General features: G+C 40.0%; 1 protein-coding gene across 3 annotated transcripts in view; it reads left to right on the top strand.

The window, feature by feature from the left end:
• The window catches only part of Apc (APC regulator of WNT signaling pathway), a 95,923-nt gene extending 79,695 nt beyond the window's left edge, over positions 1 to 16,228 (top strand). For all 3 annotated transcript variants that reach the window (XM_028762683.1, XM_028762682.1, XM_028762681.1), the window contains 3 exons: positions 78 to 194; positions 4,532 to 4,746; positions 6,099 to 16,228. In XM_028762683.1, the coding sequence (XP_028618516.1) occupies positions 78 to 194; positions 4,532 to 4,746; positions 6,099 to 12,672 (6,906 nt within the window). In that variant the 3' untranslated portion in view covers positions 12,673 to 16,228. The remainder of the gene's footprint in view (positions 1 to 77; positions 195 to 4,531; positions 4,747 to 6,098) is intronic.
• The last annotated feature ends 209 nt before the right edge of the window (positions 16,229 to 16,437 follow it).

Genomic DNA, 16,437 nt, shown 5'->3' with positions numbered 1-16,437 from the left:
AGCATTAGAAACAGAAAGGCAATTATTAGTATGAATCATTTTACATGTAAATTGTTCTAAAACTTGATTATTTACAGGTTATTGCAAGTGTGTTGAGGAACTTGTCTTGGCGAGCAGATGTAAATAGCAAAAAGACGCTGAGAGAAGTTGGAAGTGTGAAAGCATTGATGGAATGTGCTTTGGAAGTTAAAAAGGTAACTTTAAAATGTTGGGTACTGGAATAGGAGATCTACCATCCTCTGCCTCTCTAGAGCTGTATTAAAGGCATACTCCACCAAAGAGACCCTGTCTGAAACAAGATGAGAGGCAAGGCCCAGATTCAGAGCTTGTCCTAGTTACCTTGCACGTGATGGCAGGCACACACCTATACACAACTCACACAGGCACTGGCATGCTCATCATACACACGTACACAGACAGATCCATATCTAAATCTACACAGGTTCTATATAAACATACCTTTGAAACTGCTAAATAGATGATTAGGACTAATACTTCAGGAAAGGTAGCAATAGCCACTAAGCGCTGGAAAGGGTACATGATGTTATTTGTCACTAAAACTACAGTGAGATGCTATTACATACCATACTAGCTTAAAGTTAAAGAATTAACCACACATCAAGGTTGCTGAACATCGGGAAACATTCTATACTGTTGTTGGGAATGTGAAATTGTATAAGCACTTAGGAAAACATTTAGAAGAGATTTTATGTTAAACATATACCTGCCATACTACCCTGCCATTCCACTCTTAAGAATTTACCCACAGGAAAAATAACTATTGTTCTCACACAGATATATATATATGAATGCTCTTCATAATTTTGTTATGGCTAAAGTCAGAAGTAACTGTAATGACTGTTGTTATGTAAACAGTTAGAAAACTGTAAAGTGTGTGTGTGTGTGAACAATGAAATTCTTCACAGCTATAAAAAGAATGAACTTGTTAAAAAAAAAATTATTACATACCTACAGCCCCAGCCTACCCAACAAGTTATGGTGGAAGATTACTCAAGCCCAGGAGTTCAAGACCACCCTGGGCAACATAGTGGGGTACTGGCTTTAAAAAATGAGAAAGAGTGGTGTGTGTTTGTGTGTGTTCATAAGTGCATGTGCAAACTAGAGATATATGTAAGATGTCTTCCTCAATCCCCTCACCTGGTAGTTTGGTTGTTTTCAAGAACGGGTCTCATGTAGCCCAACGTGGAACTTACCATGCAGCCAAGGATGACCTAGAACTTCAAATCCTCATGTCTCCACCCTCCAAATGCTGGGATTACAGACATGTATCTCATCTCTTGTTTTACATGGTCCCAGGGCTCAAACTCAGGGCTTTCTTTGAGCAGGCATTCTTATCTGCTGAGGCAAATTTGTAGCTCCCCACCATTTTCTCTTATGTATGGGTGTTTTGTCTGTATGTATGTCTGTGTAACAGATGCATGCCTGATATCCTCAGAGCCCAGAAACAGGGTGTTGGGCCCTCTGGAAGCAACCAAGTGCTCTTTAACTGCTGAGCCTTCACTCCAGCCCATGTTTTGGTAGGGCCTTCTCAGTGAATCTGGAACACATCTATTCAGCAAGACTGACTAGACATCTTCCTGTCTTTGCCTTCCCAGCTGCCACATCCAACTTTTTACATGGGTTATGGGAAAATCAAACCCAGGTATTCATGTTTGTGTGGCAAACAGTTTACCAGATGAACCATCTTCCAGCCCAAAGAACAAATTATTGAAAAATAAATCAGTAAGATGTATTTTTAAAAAACTTGGCTTTTGTTTTTGTTTGTGTGAATGTATTCATGTCTGCCTATGTGCTGGCATAGGTAGGCACATGTGGAGGTCTGAGAAAAGTCTCAGGAGTTGACTCTTTTTCCACTGTGGGCTTGAACTCAGGTCTTCAGGCTTGTGTGGCAGGTGGTTTTGGTGACCATCTTGCCAGCCCACTGGTTACCATGTGAATGGTCTCAATAGTTATCTACAACCCTGTGTGTGGTTTCTTTGGTTCCTAGAATTTTCTTTAGCTTGTACTTTTTGAAACTTAGAGAGCAGCACCAGATAGAAAGCCATAGAGGGAGAGGTGTTAGTTAACCCTTTGTTCTTTGAAGAGGATGTTAGTGTTGAAAGCAAGTCAGTACTTGTTTAGGCCCTGGGCTAGAATGAAAAGATAGGTTTAGAAGCATGTGAAGAAACCTTGGGATATCAATGTTTGTTAATTGATTAGAGTTAATTCATTGGTGTATAGCTACATTAAAAGTGATAAGAATGTATGTGTGATAAGTGAGTGATAAGATATACAGTTTATTTCTCTTCAGTAATAATTTCATAAAATTGTACTCACACTTGGGTGTTCACTTAGAGCTATCAGCCCTTCCCTCTGCCTGCTTTATCTTTAGATCTCTTTTTATTTCAGCTATTAAAAATCCACATATTTAAAAGTTCTCCATGGCTCCTAATTACTAGAGTCTTCTTTTCCTATAATGACTGAAGTCCTGAGTGGGCCCCTGGCCTCACTCCCTCCTACTCTGATTCCAGATACCTTTTCCTTTGTCTCAGAATCTACTGAGGTTTACTTAATTAGGTTTTTCTTTTGAATTTCCCTGCAGTTTATACTTTGTTATCAGTCACTATACTGCAGCTCCTTTCCTTATTTCTAGTTTCTAGCCATTTCTTTTCCTTCCCCAGCCCTTCACATCTGTCACTCATCCCATCCCTGTATACTGTGTATATAGCTGTACTTCTCAGCTTCACCCCCAGCTTGTAATCACTCATGCATCCTGTAATTTCAACTGTAAAATTTATTTAATACAGACCCCTTGTCCCTTAGCCTGTGATCTCTGGAGCATCTTACACTTAATTTAAATTGAACTCAGGACCTTCTCATTTGTGTGTGTGTGTGTCTGTTTGCATGTGTGTGCTTATGTGTGTGTATTTAATTATATATACTATCTATGTTCACACACACACGAGTGTTTTCCATATTTTGTTGTTTTGTTTGTTCTTGTTGTTTTGACTAGATCTTGTGTATAGAGCCTGGCCTTGATTTTGTACCAGTCCTTCTATCTTAGCCTCCCAAGTGCTGGATTTCAGACATGAGCTAGCTAGCTAATGAGTTACATGAAACTGGCCATTTATGTAAGGCACCGTGAGTTACTGGGAATTAGGCTCTATGTGTTTGCATAAGACACTGGGTTAAGACTCCAAGTAGAGCCGGGCAGTGGTGGTGTACGCCTTTAATCCCAGCACTTGGGAGGCAGAGGCAGGTGGATTTCTGAGTTCGAGGCCAGCCTGGTCTACAGAGTGAGTTCCAGGACAGCGAGGGCTACTCAGGGAAACCCTGTCTCAAAAAAAGCTAAAAACAAACAAACAAAAATATAAGGGAAAAAAAAAGTCTCCAAGTAGTTCCTGCTGTGAATTCTATTTCTGGTGTTTTCTCTCTTACATCATCTACATTATCCCCCTAAACAGTGTTGTTTCCTTTGTGCCTTATGGAACCTGTCCGCACACTGCAATAGCCTCCTTCTTACTGTTTTCCATCTGCATTGTCTGGAGTGCCTCTTGTTCTAATAACTTGATGATGTCATAAGAAGAAACACTGACATTTCAAGTTTGACAAATTATAACCAAATATCATTAATTGTATATCAGAGTGTTTCTGCAGCAATTAAAAATTTTGTATATGAGGGAGCTTGGGCCTTTTTGTAATTTGTAGTTTCTTTAGCAGTTTTAAGAATTTGTGGGCTGGGGTGATAACTCAACAATTAAGAACACTGACTGCTCTTTGAGAGGTCCCGAGTTCAATTCCCAGCAACCACATGGTAACTCACAACCATCTGTAATGGGATCTGATGCCCTCTTTTGGGTGTTTCTGAAGAGAGCAACAGTGTACTCACATATATAAAATAAAATCTTTTTTAAAAAATGAATTTGTATGTTAGCCAGGTGGTAGTGGTGCACGCCTTTAATCCCAGCACTTGGGAGGCAGAGGCAGATGGATTTCTGAGTTCAAGGCCAGCCTGGTCTACAGAGCGAGTTCCAGGACAGCCAAGGCTACACAGAGAAACCCTGTCTCAAAAAATAAAATAAAAATTAAAATAAAAAAATAATAAAAAGGGTTTGTATGTTTTCTAGTACTTTTCAGAAGTCAAATTATTTTTTAATCAGCAGCACATGAATACATACATTTGTTTTTAATATAAATAGAATATTACGTAACCTGTTTTTTAGCATGTTGTCATTCAGTATTCAGATTTTTCCGTATCCACACATAGTATATAAAGGTGTTTTCATTTCTTTTCTGTTATCCTGATAATATTATACTGTGACAGTGTATATCACTTCTGCATCATAAAGATACATGGTCATTAGTTTAATACTGTGTTGATTTATAGAAACAGCACTGAACTAAATTTCATTTTGTATGAAACTGTTTGTAAATGAAAGGTTCCTGATTTACTAGTGAGGAATGTCAGAAGGGAGACAAAAAAAAAAAAAAAAAGACTAACTAAATGACACTCTGTTTCAATCCTTACTAGGAATCAACCCTCAAAAGCGTCTTGAGTGCCTTATGGAACCTGTCCGCACACTGCACTGAGAATAAGGCTGACATATGTGCTGTGGACGGAGCGCTGGCATTCCTGGTTGGCACCCTCACCTACCGGAGCCAGACAAACACGTTAGCCATTATTGAAAGTGGAGGTGGGATATTACGGAATGTGTCCAGCTTGATAGCTACAAATGAAGACCACAGGTATACACCAAGTTTTATATTACTTTTAAGTGGATTATTATAGAGTTTATTTCTTTAGAAAGACCTGATTCTAAACTGTTTTATATTATTATGAAAGCTCTAAGCAAAGAGGCCTTATTGTAGTGCAAAATAACTATCAACTCCAAGAATAATTCATTTCAATGTTGTTGCTAATAAAGTTAAAGTTATCTTATAGGAATCTACAAATAAGCAATAGTTGAGAAATCCAGAAAAAGGAATAAAAGTCAAATTAATTCTCCCCTATTTAGATGGCATAAAGAAATACAAAACTAATTTTTATTTTATCTTATTTTATTTTATTTTATTTTATTTGGCTTTTTCGAGACAGGGTTTCTCTGTGTAGCCCTGGCTGTCCTGGAACTCACTCTGTAGACCAGGCTAGCCTCGAACTCTTGAACTCAGAAATCCGCCTGCCTCTGCCTCCCAAGTGCTGGGATTAAAGGCGTGCGCCACCACCGCCCGGCCAAAACTAATTTTTAAACAAAGGAAAAACTCTTGAGTATGATATAGGAAATAGAAAGGCTCAGCTTTTTCCTAGTGGTGTCTTAACCAGTATTGAAGCTTATTATCTCCCCTTGACAACCAAGTTTAAACTAAAATAGAATGTTATTACTAGATGTTAATTTACTTTATATTTAAAAGACTACAGATCTCTCCAAGACCCAGAGCTCATTGTATTGACTGTTAGTCCTTATATTCATATGCTTTTTTGTATTTTTTAAATCTATACTTCATGTTATTTTTTAAAATAATGCTTATATACACAGTCTGCCAAAGAGTGCTTTGGACTCGGTGTCTTCACTGAGACAGAGATTACTAACTCTGGAAAATAAGTTTGCTGGTCTAGAAGCATACTGTGTGCTCCCTGACTACATAGTGATCTGTCAGTCTCTTCTGCTTTCAAGAACCTCAGTATTCAGCATTGTTGCTCACTCTATATAAAATTGGCACAGTTCCTGTTTAAATTCCATGATGTGTTTATAATCATTAAGTTAGAAATCTATTACTGTGTGAATGTAGAAAATGTATCTGCTCAAAAAATAAAAATCCTTTTTCTTATACTGGATCAGAATAGGACACAGAATAAATGAAACATAGCATTATTACTACTTTTGGAATGACGATGATACTTGGAAAAAATAAATCTTAAATGAATCAAGAGAACAAAAAGAGAGGAGATCTGCTTGGAGTTCACAAGAGAAATGATATGCTCATAATATACTGATTGTGTTTAGTAATCATTTTTGTGTTTAAAATTGTTTTCTGTCACTTTATTTGTTGTCAGTGATCACATTTTCCGCTTAATCTCACGTGTTTTTGTTTTAATTCAGGCAAATCCTAAGAGAGAACAATTGCCTACAAACTTTATTACAGCACTTGAAATCTCACAGCTTGACAATAGTCAGTAATGCATGTGGAACTTTGTGGAATCTATCAGCAAGAAATCCTAAAGACCAGGAAGCCTTGTGGGACATGGGGGCAGTGAGCATGCTCAAGAACCTTATTCATTCCAAGCACAAAATGATTGCTATGGGAAGTGCCGCAGCTTTAAGGAATCTCATGGCCAACAGACCTGCAAAGTATAAGGATGCCAATATTATGTCTCCTGGTTCTAGTTTGCCATCCCTTCATGTTAGGAAACAGAAAGCTCTAGAAGCAGAATTAGATGCTCAGCATTTATCAGAAACCTTTGACAACATTGACAATTTAAGTCCCAAGGCATCTCATCGTAGTAAGCAGAGACACAAGCAGAATCTTTATGGTGACTATGTTTTTGATGCCAATCGACATGATGATAATAGGTCAGACAATTTTAATACTGGAAACATGACTGTTCTTTCACCATATTTAAATACTACGGTATTGCCAAGCTCCTCTTCATCAAGGGGAAGTTTAGACAGTTCTCGTTCTGAGAAAGATAGAAGCCTGGAGAGAGAACGAGGTATTGGCCTCAGCGCTTACCATTCAGCAACAGAAAATCCAGGAACCTCTTCAAAACGGGGTTTGCAGATCACTACCACTGCAGCCCAGATAGCCAAAGTTATGGAAGAAGTATCAGCCATTCATACATCTCAGGACGACAGAAGTTCTGCTTCTACCACCGAGTTCCATTGTGTGGCAGACGAGAGGAGTGCAGCACGAAGAAGTTCTGCCTCCCACACACATTCAAACACATACAACTTCACTAAGTCGGAAAATTCAAATAGGACATGCTCTATGCCTTATGCCAAAGTGGAATATAAAAGATCTTCCAATGACAGCTTGAATAGTGTCACTAGCAGTGATGGATATGGTAAAAGAGGCCAAATGAAACCCTCAGTTGAATCCTATTCTGAAGATGATGAAAGTAAGTTTTGCAGTTATGGTCAGTATCCAGCTGACCTAGCCCATAAAATACACAGTGCAAACCATATGGATGATAATGATGCAGAACTGGATACACCAATAAATTACAGTCTTAAATATTCAGATGAGCAGTTGAACTCAGGAAGGCAGAGTCCCTCACAGAATGAAAGGTGGGCAAGACCCAAACATGTGATAGAAGATGAAATAAAGCAAAATGAGCAAAGACAATCAAGAAGCCAGAATACCAGTTATCCTGTCTATCCTGAGAACACTGATGACAAACACCTCAAATTCCAACCACATTTTGGACAACAAGAGTGTGTTTCCCCATATAGATCTAGGGGAACCAGTGGTTCAGAAACAAATCGAATGGGTTCTAATCATGCAATTAATCAAAATGTAAACCAGTCTTTGTGTCAGGAAGATGACTATGAAGATGATAAACCTACCAACTACAGTGAGCGTTATTCTGAGGAAGAACAACATGAAGAAGAAGAGGAGAGACCGACAAATTATAGCATAAAATATAATGAAGAGAAACATCATGTGGATCAGCCTATTGATTATAGTTTAAAATATGCCACGGACATTTCTTCCTCACAGAAACCATCATTTTCATTCTCAAAGAATTCATCAGCACAAAGCACTAAAACTGAACATATCTCTCCAAGCAGCGAGAATACATCCGCACCTTCATCTAATGCCAAAAGGCAGAATCAGCTGCATCCAAGTTCAGCACAAAGAAATGGTCAGACTCAAAAAGGGACTGCTTGCAAAGCCCCCTCCATCAACCAAGAAACAATACAGACTTACTGTGTAGAAGACACCCCAATCTGTTTCTCAAGGTGCAGTTCATTATCATCGCTGTCATCGGCTGAAGATGAAATAGGATGTGATCAGACAACACAGGAAGCAGATTCTGCTAATACTCTGCAGATAGCAGAAATAAAAGAGAACGATGTAACTCGATCAACTGAAGATCCTGCAAGTGAAGTTCCAGCAGTGTCCCAGAATGCTAGAACCAAACCCAACAGGCTCCAGGCTTCTGGCTTACCTTCAGAATCAACCAGGCATAAAGCTGTTGAGTTTTCTTCAGGAGCCAAGTCTCCCTCCAAAAGTGGTGCTCAGACACCCAAAAGTCCCCCAGAACACTATGTCCAGGAGACTCCACTTGTATTCAGCAGGTGTACTTCTGTCAGCTCACTTGATAGTTTTGAGAGTCGCTCCATTGCCAGCTCTGTTCAGAGTGAGCCATGTAGTGGAATGGTGAGTGGCATTATAAGCCCCAGTGACCTTCCAGATAGCCCTGGGCAGACCATGCCACCAAGCAGAAGCAAAACCCCTCCACCTCCTCCACAGACAGTGCAGACCAAGAGAGAGGTGCCAAAAAGTAAAGTACCTGCTGCTGAGAAGAGAGAAAGTGGACCTAAGCAGACTGCTGTAAATGCAGCCGTGCAGAGGGTGCAGGTCCTACCAGATGCTGATACTCTGTTACACTTTGCCACAGAAAGTACTCCAGATGGGTTTTCTTGTTCCTCTAGCCTAAGTGCTCTGAGTCTAGATGAGCCATTTATACAGAAAGATGTGGAATTAAGAATAATGCCTCCAGTTCAGGAAAATGACAATGGGAATGAAACTGAACCAGAACAGCCTGAAGAATCAAATGAGAACCAGGATAAAGAGGTAGAAAAGCCTGACTCTGAAAAAGACTTATTAGATGATTCTGATGATGATGATATTGAAATATTAGAAGAATGTATTATTTCAGCCATGCCAACAAAGTCATCACGCAAAGCCAAAAAGCTAGCCCAGACTGCTTCAAAATTACCTCCACCTGTGGCAAGGAAACCAAGTCAGCTGCCTGTGTATAAACTTCTGCCGTCACAAAATAGGCTGCAGGCACAAAAACATGTTAGCTTTACACCAGGGGACGATGTGCCCCGGGTGTACTGTGTAGAAGGGACACCTATAAACTTTTCCACGGCGACATCTCTAAGTGATCTGACAATAGAATCCCCTCCAAATGAGTTAGCTGCTGGAGATGGGGTTAGAGCAGGCATACAGTCAGGTGAATTTGAAAAACGAGATACCATTCCTACAGAAGGCAGGAGTACAGATGAGGCTCAGAGAGGAAAAATCTCATCTATAGTTACACCAGATCTGGATGACAACAAAGCAGAGGAAGGAGATATTCTTGCAGAATGTATCAATTCTGCTATGCCCAAAGGAAAAAGCCACAAGCCTTTCCGAGTGAAAAAGATAATGGACCAAGTCCAACAAGCATCTGTGACGTCATCTGGAACTAACAAAAATCAAATAGACACTAAGAAAAAGAAGCCTACTTCGCCAGTAAAGCCCATGCCACAAAATACTGAATACAGAATGCGTGTGAGAAAGAATACAGACTCAAAAGTTAACATAAATACTGAAGAAACTTTCTCAGACAACAAAGACTCAAAGAAACAGAACTTTAAAAACAATCCCAAGGACTTTAATGATAAACTACCAAACAATGAAGAGAGAGTCCGGGGAAGCTTTGCTTTCGATTCCCCACATCATTACACCCCCATTGAAGGGACTCCTTACTGCTTTTCACGAAACGATTCTCTGAGTTCTCTAGATTTTGATGATGATGACGTTGACCTTTCCAGAGAAAAGGCTGAGCTAAGAAAGGGCAAAGAAAGTAAGGATTCAGAAGCCAAAGGTACCTGCCACACAGAGCCAAGCACAAGCCAACAGTCAGCTAGTAAGTCACAAGCTAGTGCAAAACATCCAGTAAGCAGAGGACAGTCTAAACCAATGCTGCAGAAACAACCCACTTTCCCCCAGTCCTCCAAAGACATGCCAGATAGAGGGGCAGCAACTGACGAAAAACTGCAGAATTTTGCTATTGAAAATACTCCAGTTTGCTTTTCTCGAAATTCCTCTCTGAGTTCCCTTAGTGACATTGACCAAGAAAACAACAATAACAAAGAAAATGAACCAATCAAAGAACCTGAACCTACCAGCTCACAAGGAGAGCCAAGTAAGCCTCAGGCATCTGGGTATGCGCCCAAGTCATTTCATGTTGAAGACACCCCTGTCTGTTTCTCCAGAAACAGCTCTCTCAGTTCTCTTAGCATTGACTCTGAGGACGACCTGTTGCAGGAGTGTATAAGTTCTGCCATGCCAAAAAAGAAAAGGCCTTCACGACTCAAGGGTGAGAGTGAAAAGCAGAGTCCTAGAAAAATGGGAGGCATATTGGCTGAAGATCTGACACTTGATTTGAAAGATATACAGAGGCCAGATTCAGAACATGGTTTATCCCCTGATTCAGAAACTTTTGACTGGAAAGCTATTCAAGAAGGGGCAAACTCCATAGTAAGTAGTTTGCACCAAGCTGCTGCCGCCGCTGCATGCTTATCTAGACAAGCGTCATCTGATTCCGATTCCATCCTGTCACTGAAATCTGGCATTTCTCTGGGATCGCCTTTTCATCTTACACCTGATCAAGAAGAAAAGCCATTCACAAGTAATAAAGGCCCAAGAATTCTCAAACCTGGAGAGAAAAGCACATTAGAAGCAAAAAAAATTGAATCTGAAAACAAAGGAATCAAAGGCGGGAAAAAGGTTTATAAAAGCTTGATTACGGGAAAGATCCGATCTAATTCAGAAATTTCCAGCCAGATGAAACAACCCCTTCAGACAAACATGCCTTCGATCTCAAGAGGCAGGACAATGATTCACATCCCAGGGGTGCGGAATAGCTCCTCAAGTACAAGTCCTGTGTCTAAAAAAGGCCCACCCCTCAAGACTCCAACCTCTAAAAGCCCCAGTGAAGGTCCGGTAGCTACCACTTCTCCTCGTGGAACTAAGCCAGCAGTGAAGTCAGAGCTGAGCCCTATTACCAGGCAAACTTCCCAAATTAGTGGGTCAACTAAGGGGCCTTCTAGATCAGGATCTAGAGACTCCACTCCCTCAAGACCTACACAGCAACCATTAAGTAGACCAATGCAGTCTCCAGGACGAAACTCAATTTCCCCTGGTAGAAATGGAATAAGCCCTCCTAACAAACTGTCTCAGCTGCCCAGAACATCGTCTCCCAGTACTGCTTCAACTAAGTCCTCGGGTTCTGGTAAAATGTCATATACATCCCCAGGCAGGCAGCTGAGCCAGCAAAACCTTACCAAACAGGCAGGTTTATCCAAGAATGCCAGCAGTATCCCCAGAAGTGAGTCAGCATCTAAAGGACTGAATCAGATGAATAATGGCAATGGGTCTAATAAAAAGGTAGAACTTTCTAGAATGTCTTCAACTAAGTCAAGTGGAAGTGAATCAGACAGGTCAGAAAGACCTGCATTAGTACGCCAGTCTACTTTCATCAAAGAAGCTCCAAGCCCAACCCTAAGAAGGAAACTGGAGGAGTCTGCCTCATTTGAATCCCTTTCTCCATCTTCTAGACCAGATTCTCCCACCAGGTCCCAGGCACAGACCCCAGTTTTAAGTCCTTCCCTTCCTGATATGTCTCTGTCCACACATCCATCTGTCCAGGCAGGCGGATGGCGAAAGCTCCCACCTAATCTCAGCCCCACCATAGAGTATAATGACGGAAGGCCCGTGAAACGGCATGATATTGCACGCTCCCATTCAGAAAGTCCTTCCAGACTACCAATCAATCGGGCAGGAACCTGGAAGCGTGAACACAGCAAACATTCCTCGTCCCTCCCTCGGGTGAGCACTTGGAGAAGAACTGGTAGCTCATCTTCTATTCTTTCTGCTTCATCAGAGTCCAGTGAAAAAGCCAAAAGTGAGGATGAAAAGCATGTGAACTCTGTGCCAGGACCCAGACAAATGAAAGAAAACCAGGTACCCACAAAAGGAACGTGGAGGAAAATAAAGGAAAGTGACATTTCTCCCACAAACATGGTTTCTCAGACCACTTCCTCAGGTGCTGCCAGTGGTGCTGAATCAAAGACTCTGATCTATCAGATGGCACCTGCTGTTTCTAAAACAGAGGATGTTTGGGTGAGAATTGAAGACTGCCCCATTAACAACCCTAGATCTGGAAGATCTCCCACAGGTAACACCCCCCCAGTGATTGACAGTGTTTCAGAAAAGGAAAATCCAAGCATTAAAGATTCAAAAGATACCCAAGGAAAACAAAGTGTAGGCAGTGGCAGTCCTGTGCAAACCGTGGGTCTGGAAAACCGCCTGAACTCCTTTATTCAGGTAGAGGCCCCAGAACAGAAAGGAACTGAGACAAAACCAGGACAGAGTAACCCTGTCCCTATAGCAGAGACTGCTGAGACCAGTATAGCAGAGCGTACCCCTTTCAGTTCAAGTAGCTCCAGCAAACACAGTTCACCTAGTGGGACTGTTGCAGCCAGAGTGACACCTTTCAATTACAACCCTAGCCCGAGGAAAAGCAGCGCAGACAGCACTTCAGCCCGGCCATCTCAGATCCCTACGCCAGTGAGCAACAATACAAAGAAGAGAGATTCAAAGACTGACAGCACAGAATCCAGCGGAGCCCAAAGTCCTAAACGCCATTCTGGGTCTTACCTTGTGACATCTGTTTAAAAGAGCTGGAAGGACAAACGCTGGAAAAGCTGGTGTTAATCACTACTGCTGTATAGAGACTTTATTTCAAAGAAAACTTTAAACGTTGAAATGTTTTGTAAATAGGTTTGATTCTTGCTAGAGGGGTTTTGTTCTGGAAACCATATTTGATAGTACAGTTTGTCCTCACTGGTCATTTTGAGGGGCGCTCTTGTTAGGTAGGAAAAAATGATAAAGCCAAGTATATTTGTACAGTGTGTTTTACATGTATTTAAGTAGCATCCATCCCATTGTCCTTTAATTATCGCCTGTCTTAACACTACAGATAGAAACTATATGATATATTGCTGTTATCAATCATTTTTAGATAATAAAATAAACTTACATCAGGGAGAAATTGGTATTTATGCAAAAAATTAGTCTTTGTGAGTCCATCTAATGTCATAATTAATCATGTGGCTGTGAAATTCACAGTAATATGGTTCCCAATGAATATGTTTACCCAGCCTGCTTTGCTTTTCTGCATGAATGAAACTGATGGTTCAATTTCAGAAGTAACGATTAATGATTCTGTGATCACATGGTGTGCATAGAGATAGCTACAGTGTAACGATTCACACTATTTTGTGCTCAAATCTGTGTAACTGTAAAGCATTGAATGAAACTATTTTAACTGAACTAGATTTTATCAAAAGTAGGTAGAATTTTTGCTATGCTGTAACTGTTGTATATTCTGGTATTTGAGGTGAGATGGCTGCTCTTTTATTAATGAGACATGAGTTGTGTCTCAAACTAAATGAACATTTCAGAATAAATTATTGCTGTATGTAAACTATTACTGAAATTGGTATTTGTTTGAGGGTCTTATTTCACATTTGTATTAATAACTGTCAAAAGGGCCTCTTTTAAAAGCTAAATGTAATTTTTGTTTCTTCAGATTCTATGCATTAAGAGTAAAACTTCCTCTTGCTGTAATAAAGATAGTTGAAGAAGATTGTTGACACTTAACCATTCCTAAAATTTATTTTTATGTAATTAGCACCTCTCAATGTTTGGTATTTTTCCACCTTTTTTCTTACTCCTTTGGAGTTTGATTAAAACAAATGCCTATAAAGCACAAGACTAGGCACTGGACATATAGGCCCACATAGACTATCTCCTTTTTCTTAAATAGACTCCATACTTGAAAAACATTCTTGACAGGTACCAGTTTTGTCTTTCAGGCTTTCCAGTGCAATTGTCTTACCCTGTCATCTTCTCTGTATTGATAAGGCAGATGTTTTTGCAACCAGGCATAATCAGTATTTTCTCATACTCAAAAAATACAAGTCAGTGAAATGTCAGAGAAATGTAATGCTGTTATGATATTTCAAGAAAACCTCAAAAGAGGGCCAGTGAGATGGCTTAGTGGGTGAAGGTGATTGCCTCAAGCCTGAAGGCCCAGATCAAGTCACAGGATGCACATGGTACAAGGAGAGAGCCGACTTCCTAAAGTTATCCTCTGACCTCCACACACCTGTCTTGGCACATTGGCATGTGCACGCACAAATTTAAGTTTTTCATAGAAACATTTAGGGCTAACAAGATGGCTCAGCAGGTAAAGTCTGATGACCTGAAGTCTGTCCCCAGAATCCAAACAAAAGTGTAAACTGCCCTTTAACCTCTACACATGTTCCATAATTAGTAAATAGAAAGTCAAAAAAATTTTTTAATTCCTACCTGCTAAAGACAACTTCATTTTTAATGGATACAGTGGTTGGGATGTTATTAAGTGCCCACAGCCCATATGGCAGAGGGCATCCTTTATGAGTGAGAATACACTGACACATTTAATAGCCAAGAGTTTCAGTTTTTGTCAGACTTTATACTCTTTTCCAAGGCTGCCATAAGCAAGGGGAGATGGGAATATACCTGCTTTTCTTTCATTCCTAGTTTTCCATTAGAACTCTTGCACGTCAATTTTTATAAGCCACATCAAGTATTTTTGTGGAAAGAGATGAGGTTTTAGTTAGAATAAAGTTGCCTTTTAATTCATGTTTTAGGAAATTAATGTTGGAAGTAAAAGAAGAGTTCATCCCACCTACTGGAGACTACATTCCTACTGGGAGGGGTCTGTCTTCTCTTGTCCCTTGAAGATGAATTTGTTGGATGAAACCCTATGGATAGAGATAATGGCTGTGAAAGTAAAGGGGTTTGCCTTAGTTATGCTTTGGGGGGATGATTCCTTAACTGATAGCAGGCCAAGAACTCCTGGTTTTTGCTTGTTTCAGATGGTACACTAAGCCCAGGGTTGGGGATTGGTTACTGCTTAGGATGCTTATTAAAAGGGCAAGAGCCTACTTAGCTTTGGACTGCAGCAAAGAAAACCTAAGGTAGCAATTTCAAGCAGGTGTGTTGGGATAACCAGAAGGGTTTATCAGATCATAGCTGGGCACATACCCCCAGTTTGATAAAGCTGATCTGGAGAGGGCTGTAAGAATTTGCATCTCTAATGAATTTAGGGATGATGGGTGGTATGTGGGCTTCTGGTACAGGGACCATACTTGGAGAATTACTGTCCTAAGTAGGCACAGCATAGCTCTTAATAAGCAAATGAGTTTTTAATCTACCAAGTAGATGTCCTTGGCATGAAAGACTTGAATATTGAGTTCTCCAGTCTTGTAGCCTATGTCAACTCACAGTAGGGAGTAAGCTCACCAGACTAGTGAATACAGAATTCAAGATGTCCACTGCCTCTGAGGATCAGCTCTTGTCCCCTTTGAAATAGCTATTGTTAAAAGGAGGTAGCGAGGAATGCTTAAAGATACTTAGTTTTGATGGGCAGTAAGAGGCTATGGAAAGGGAAATTCAAGATGAGGGAAGATTGGTTGTAAGTGAAAGGAAACTAATCAATTGTTAGTATACAGTAGAAGTGGTTAACTGATGAAAAATTTTATATTTGATAATGAACTTTACAGATTACCAGGGTACTAACTAGGTAAATACATAAAAGATAAGCCCTGTAGGTATCAACCAGCAATAAGTAATGTCAGAGTTTTCTTTATAGTGTAAAATGTGGATCATGTTACCACAAAGTTAATTGAAAAATGACTTTGTTGCTGAAAATGGGAGATGGTTGCCAGGGTTTCTTTGCAGTTAAGAAAATGAAAAAATTAAACTGTCCAAAGCTAAAGGGTTTACATGGTCAGATAATTCATATATACCAAACAACTTTTCAAGAATCAAGGCTGAAATAGAGTGTATATTCTTTCTCATTTCCTAGTAAGCCTATTTCCTTTGTGTACTAACCTTAGAATACTACTTTGTAATGTGGAACTCTATGAACTGTGACTTCTGTAAACCCAGGTCATTTTCCTCCTGTTCTAACTCTGGTCTATAAAAATACGCTCTGCTTTTTGTTAGGCCATTGATGCATCTTTCAAACTGTATGTTCTCTGTGTATAATACTGTTCTTGGTGCTAAATAGACTTTCTTTCCTCTGATATTCAGGATAATTTTTCTCTATATTTCTGTTCACTTGTTTTCTTGAAGTTATCTGATTGTTATTTTTAATTAAAAATACTTAATGTGTACTAGTGAAGGTTGCCATTGAATATAAGCAACACTAGTAAGAAATATCTGTCGAAAGAAATGACCTGCCCATTTACACATTCTCTTGGGACCTAAACACCCACTGATGCACCACCGAACCGTGCACCCAGTCTTTCCCCTGATGATGGCTATACCTGATGATGGTCTGCCTTAGGTTAAAACTAAATTGACTAGACCAGTCAATTTGAAATAAAA

This window comes from Grammomys surdaster, unplaced genomic scaffold (assembly GCF_004785775.1).
Source record: "Grammomys surdaster isolate TR1022 unplaced genomic scaffold, NIH_TR_1.0 135, whole genome shotgun sequence".
NCBI lineage: Eukaryota > Metazoa > Chordata > Mammalia > Rodentia > Muridae > Grammomys > Grammomys surdaster.
Note: the sequence above shows the minus strand (reverse complement) of the source record. Positions and strands in the feature narration are given on the sequence as shown.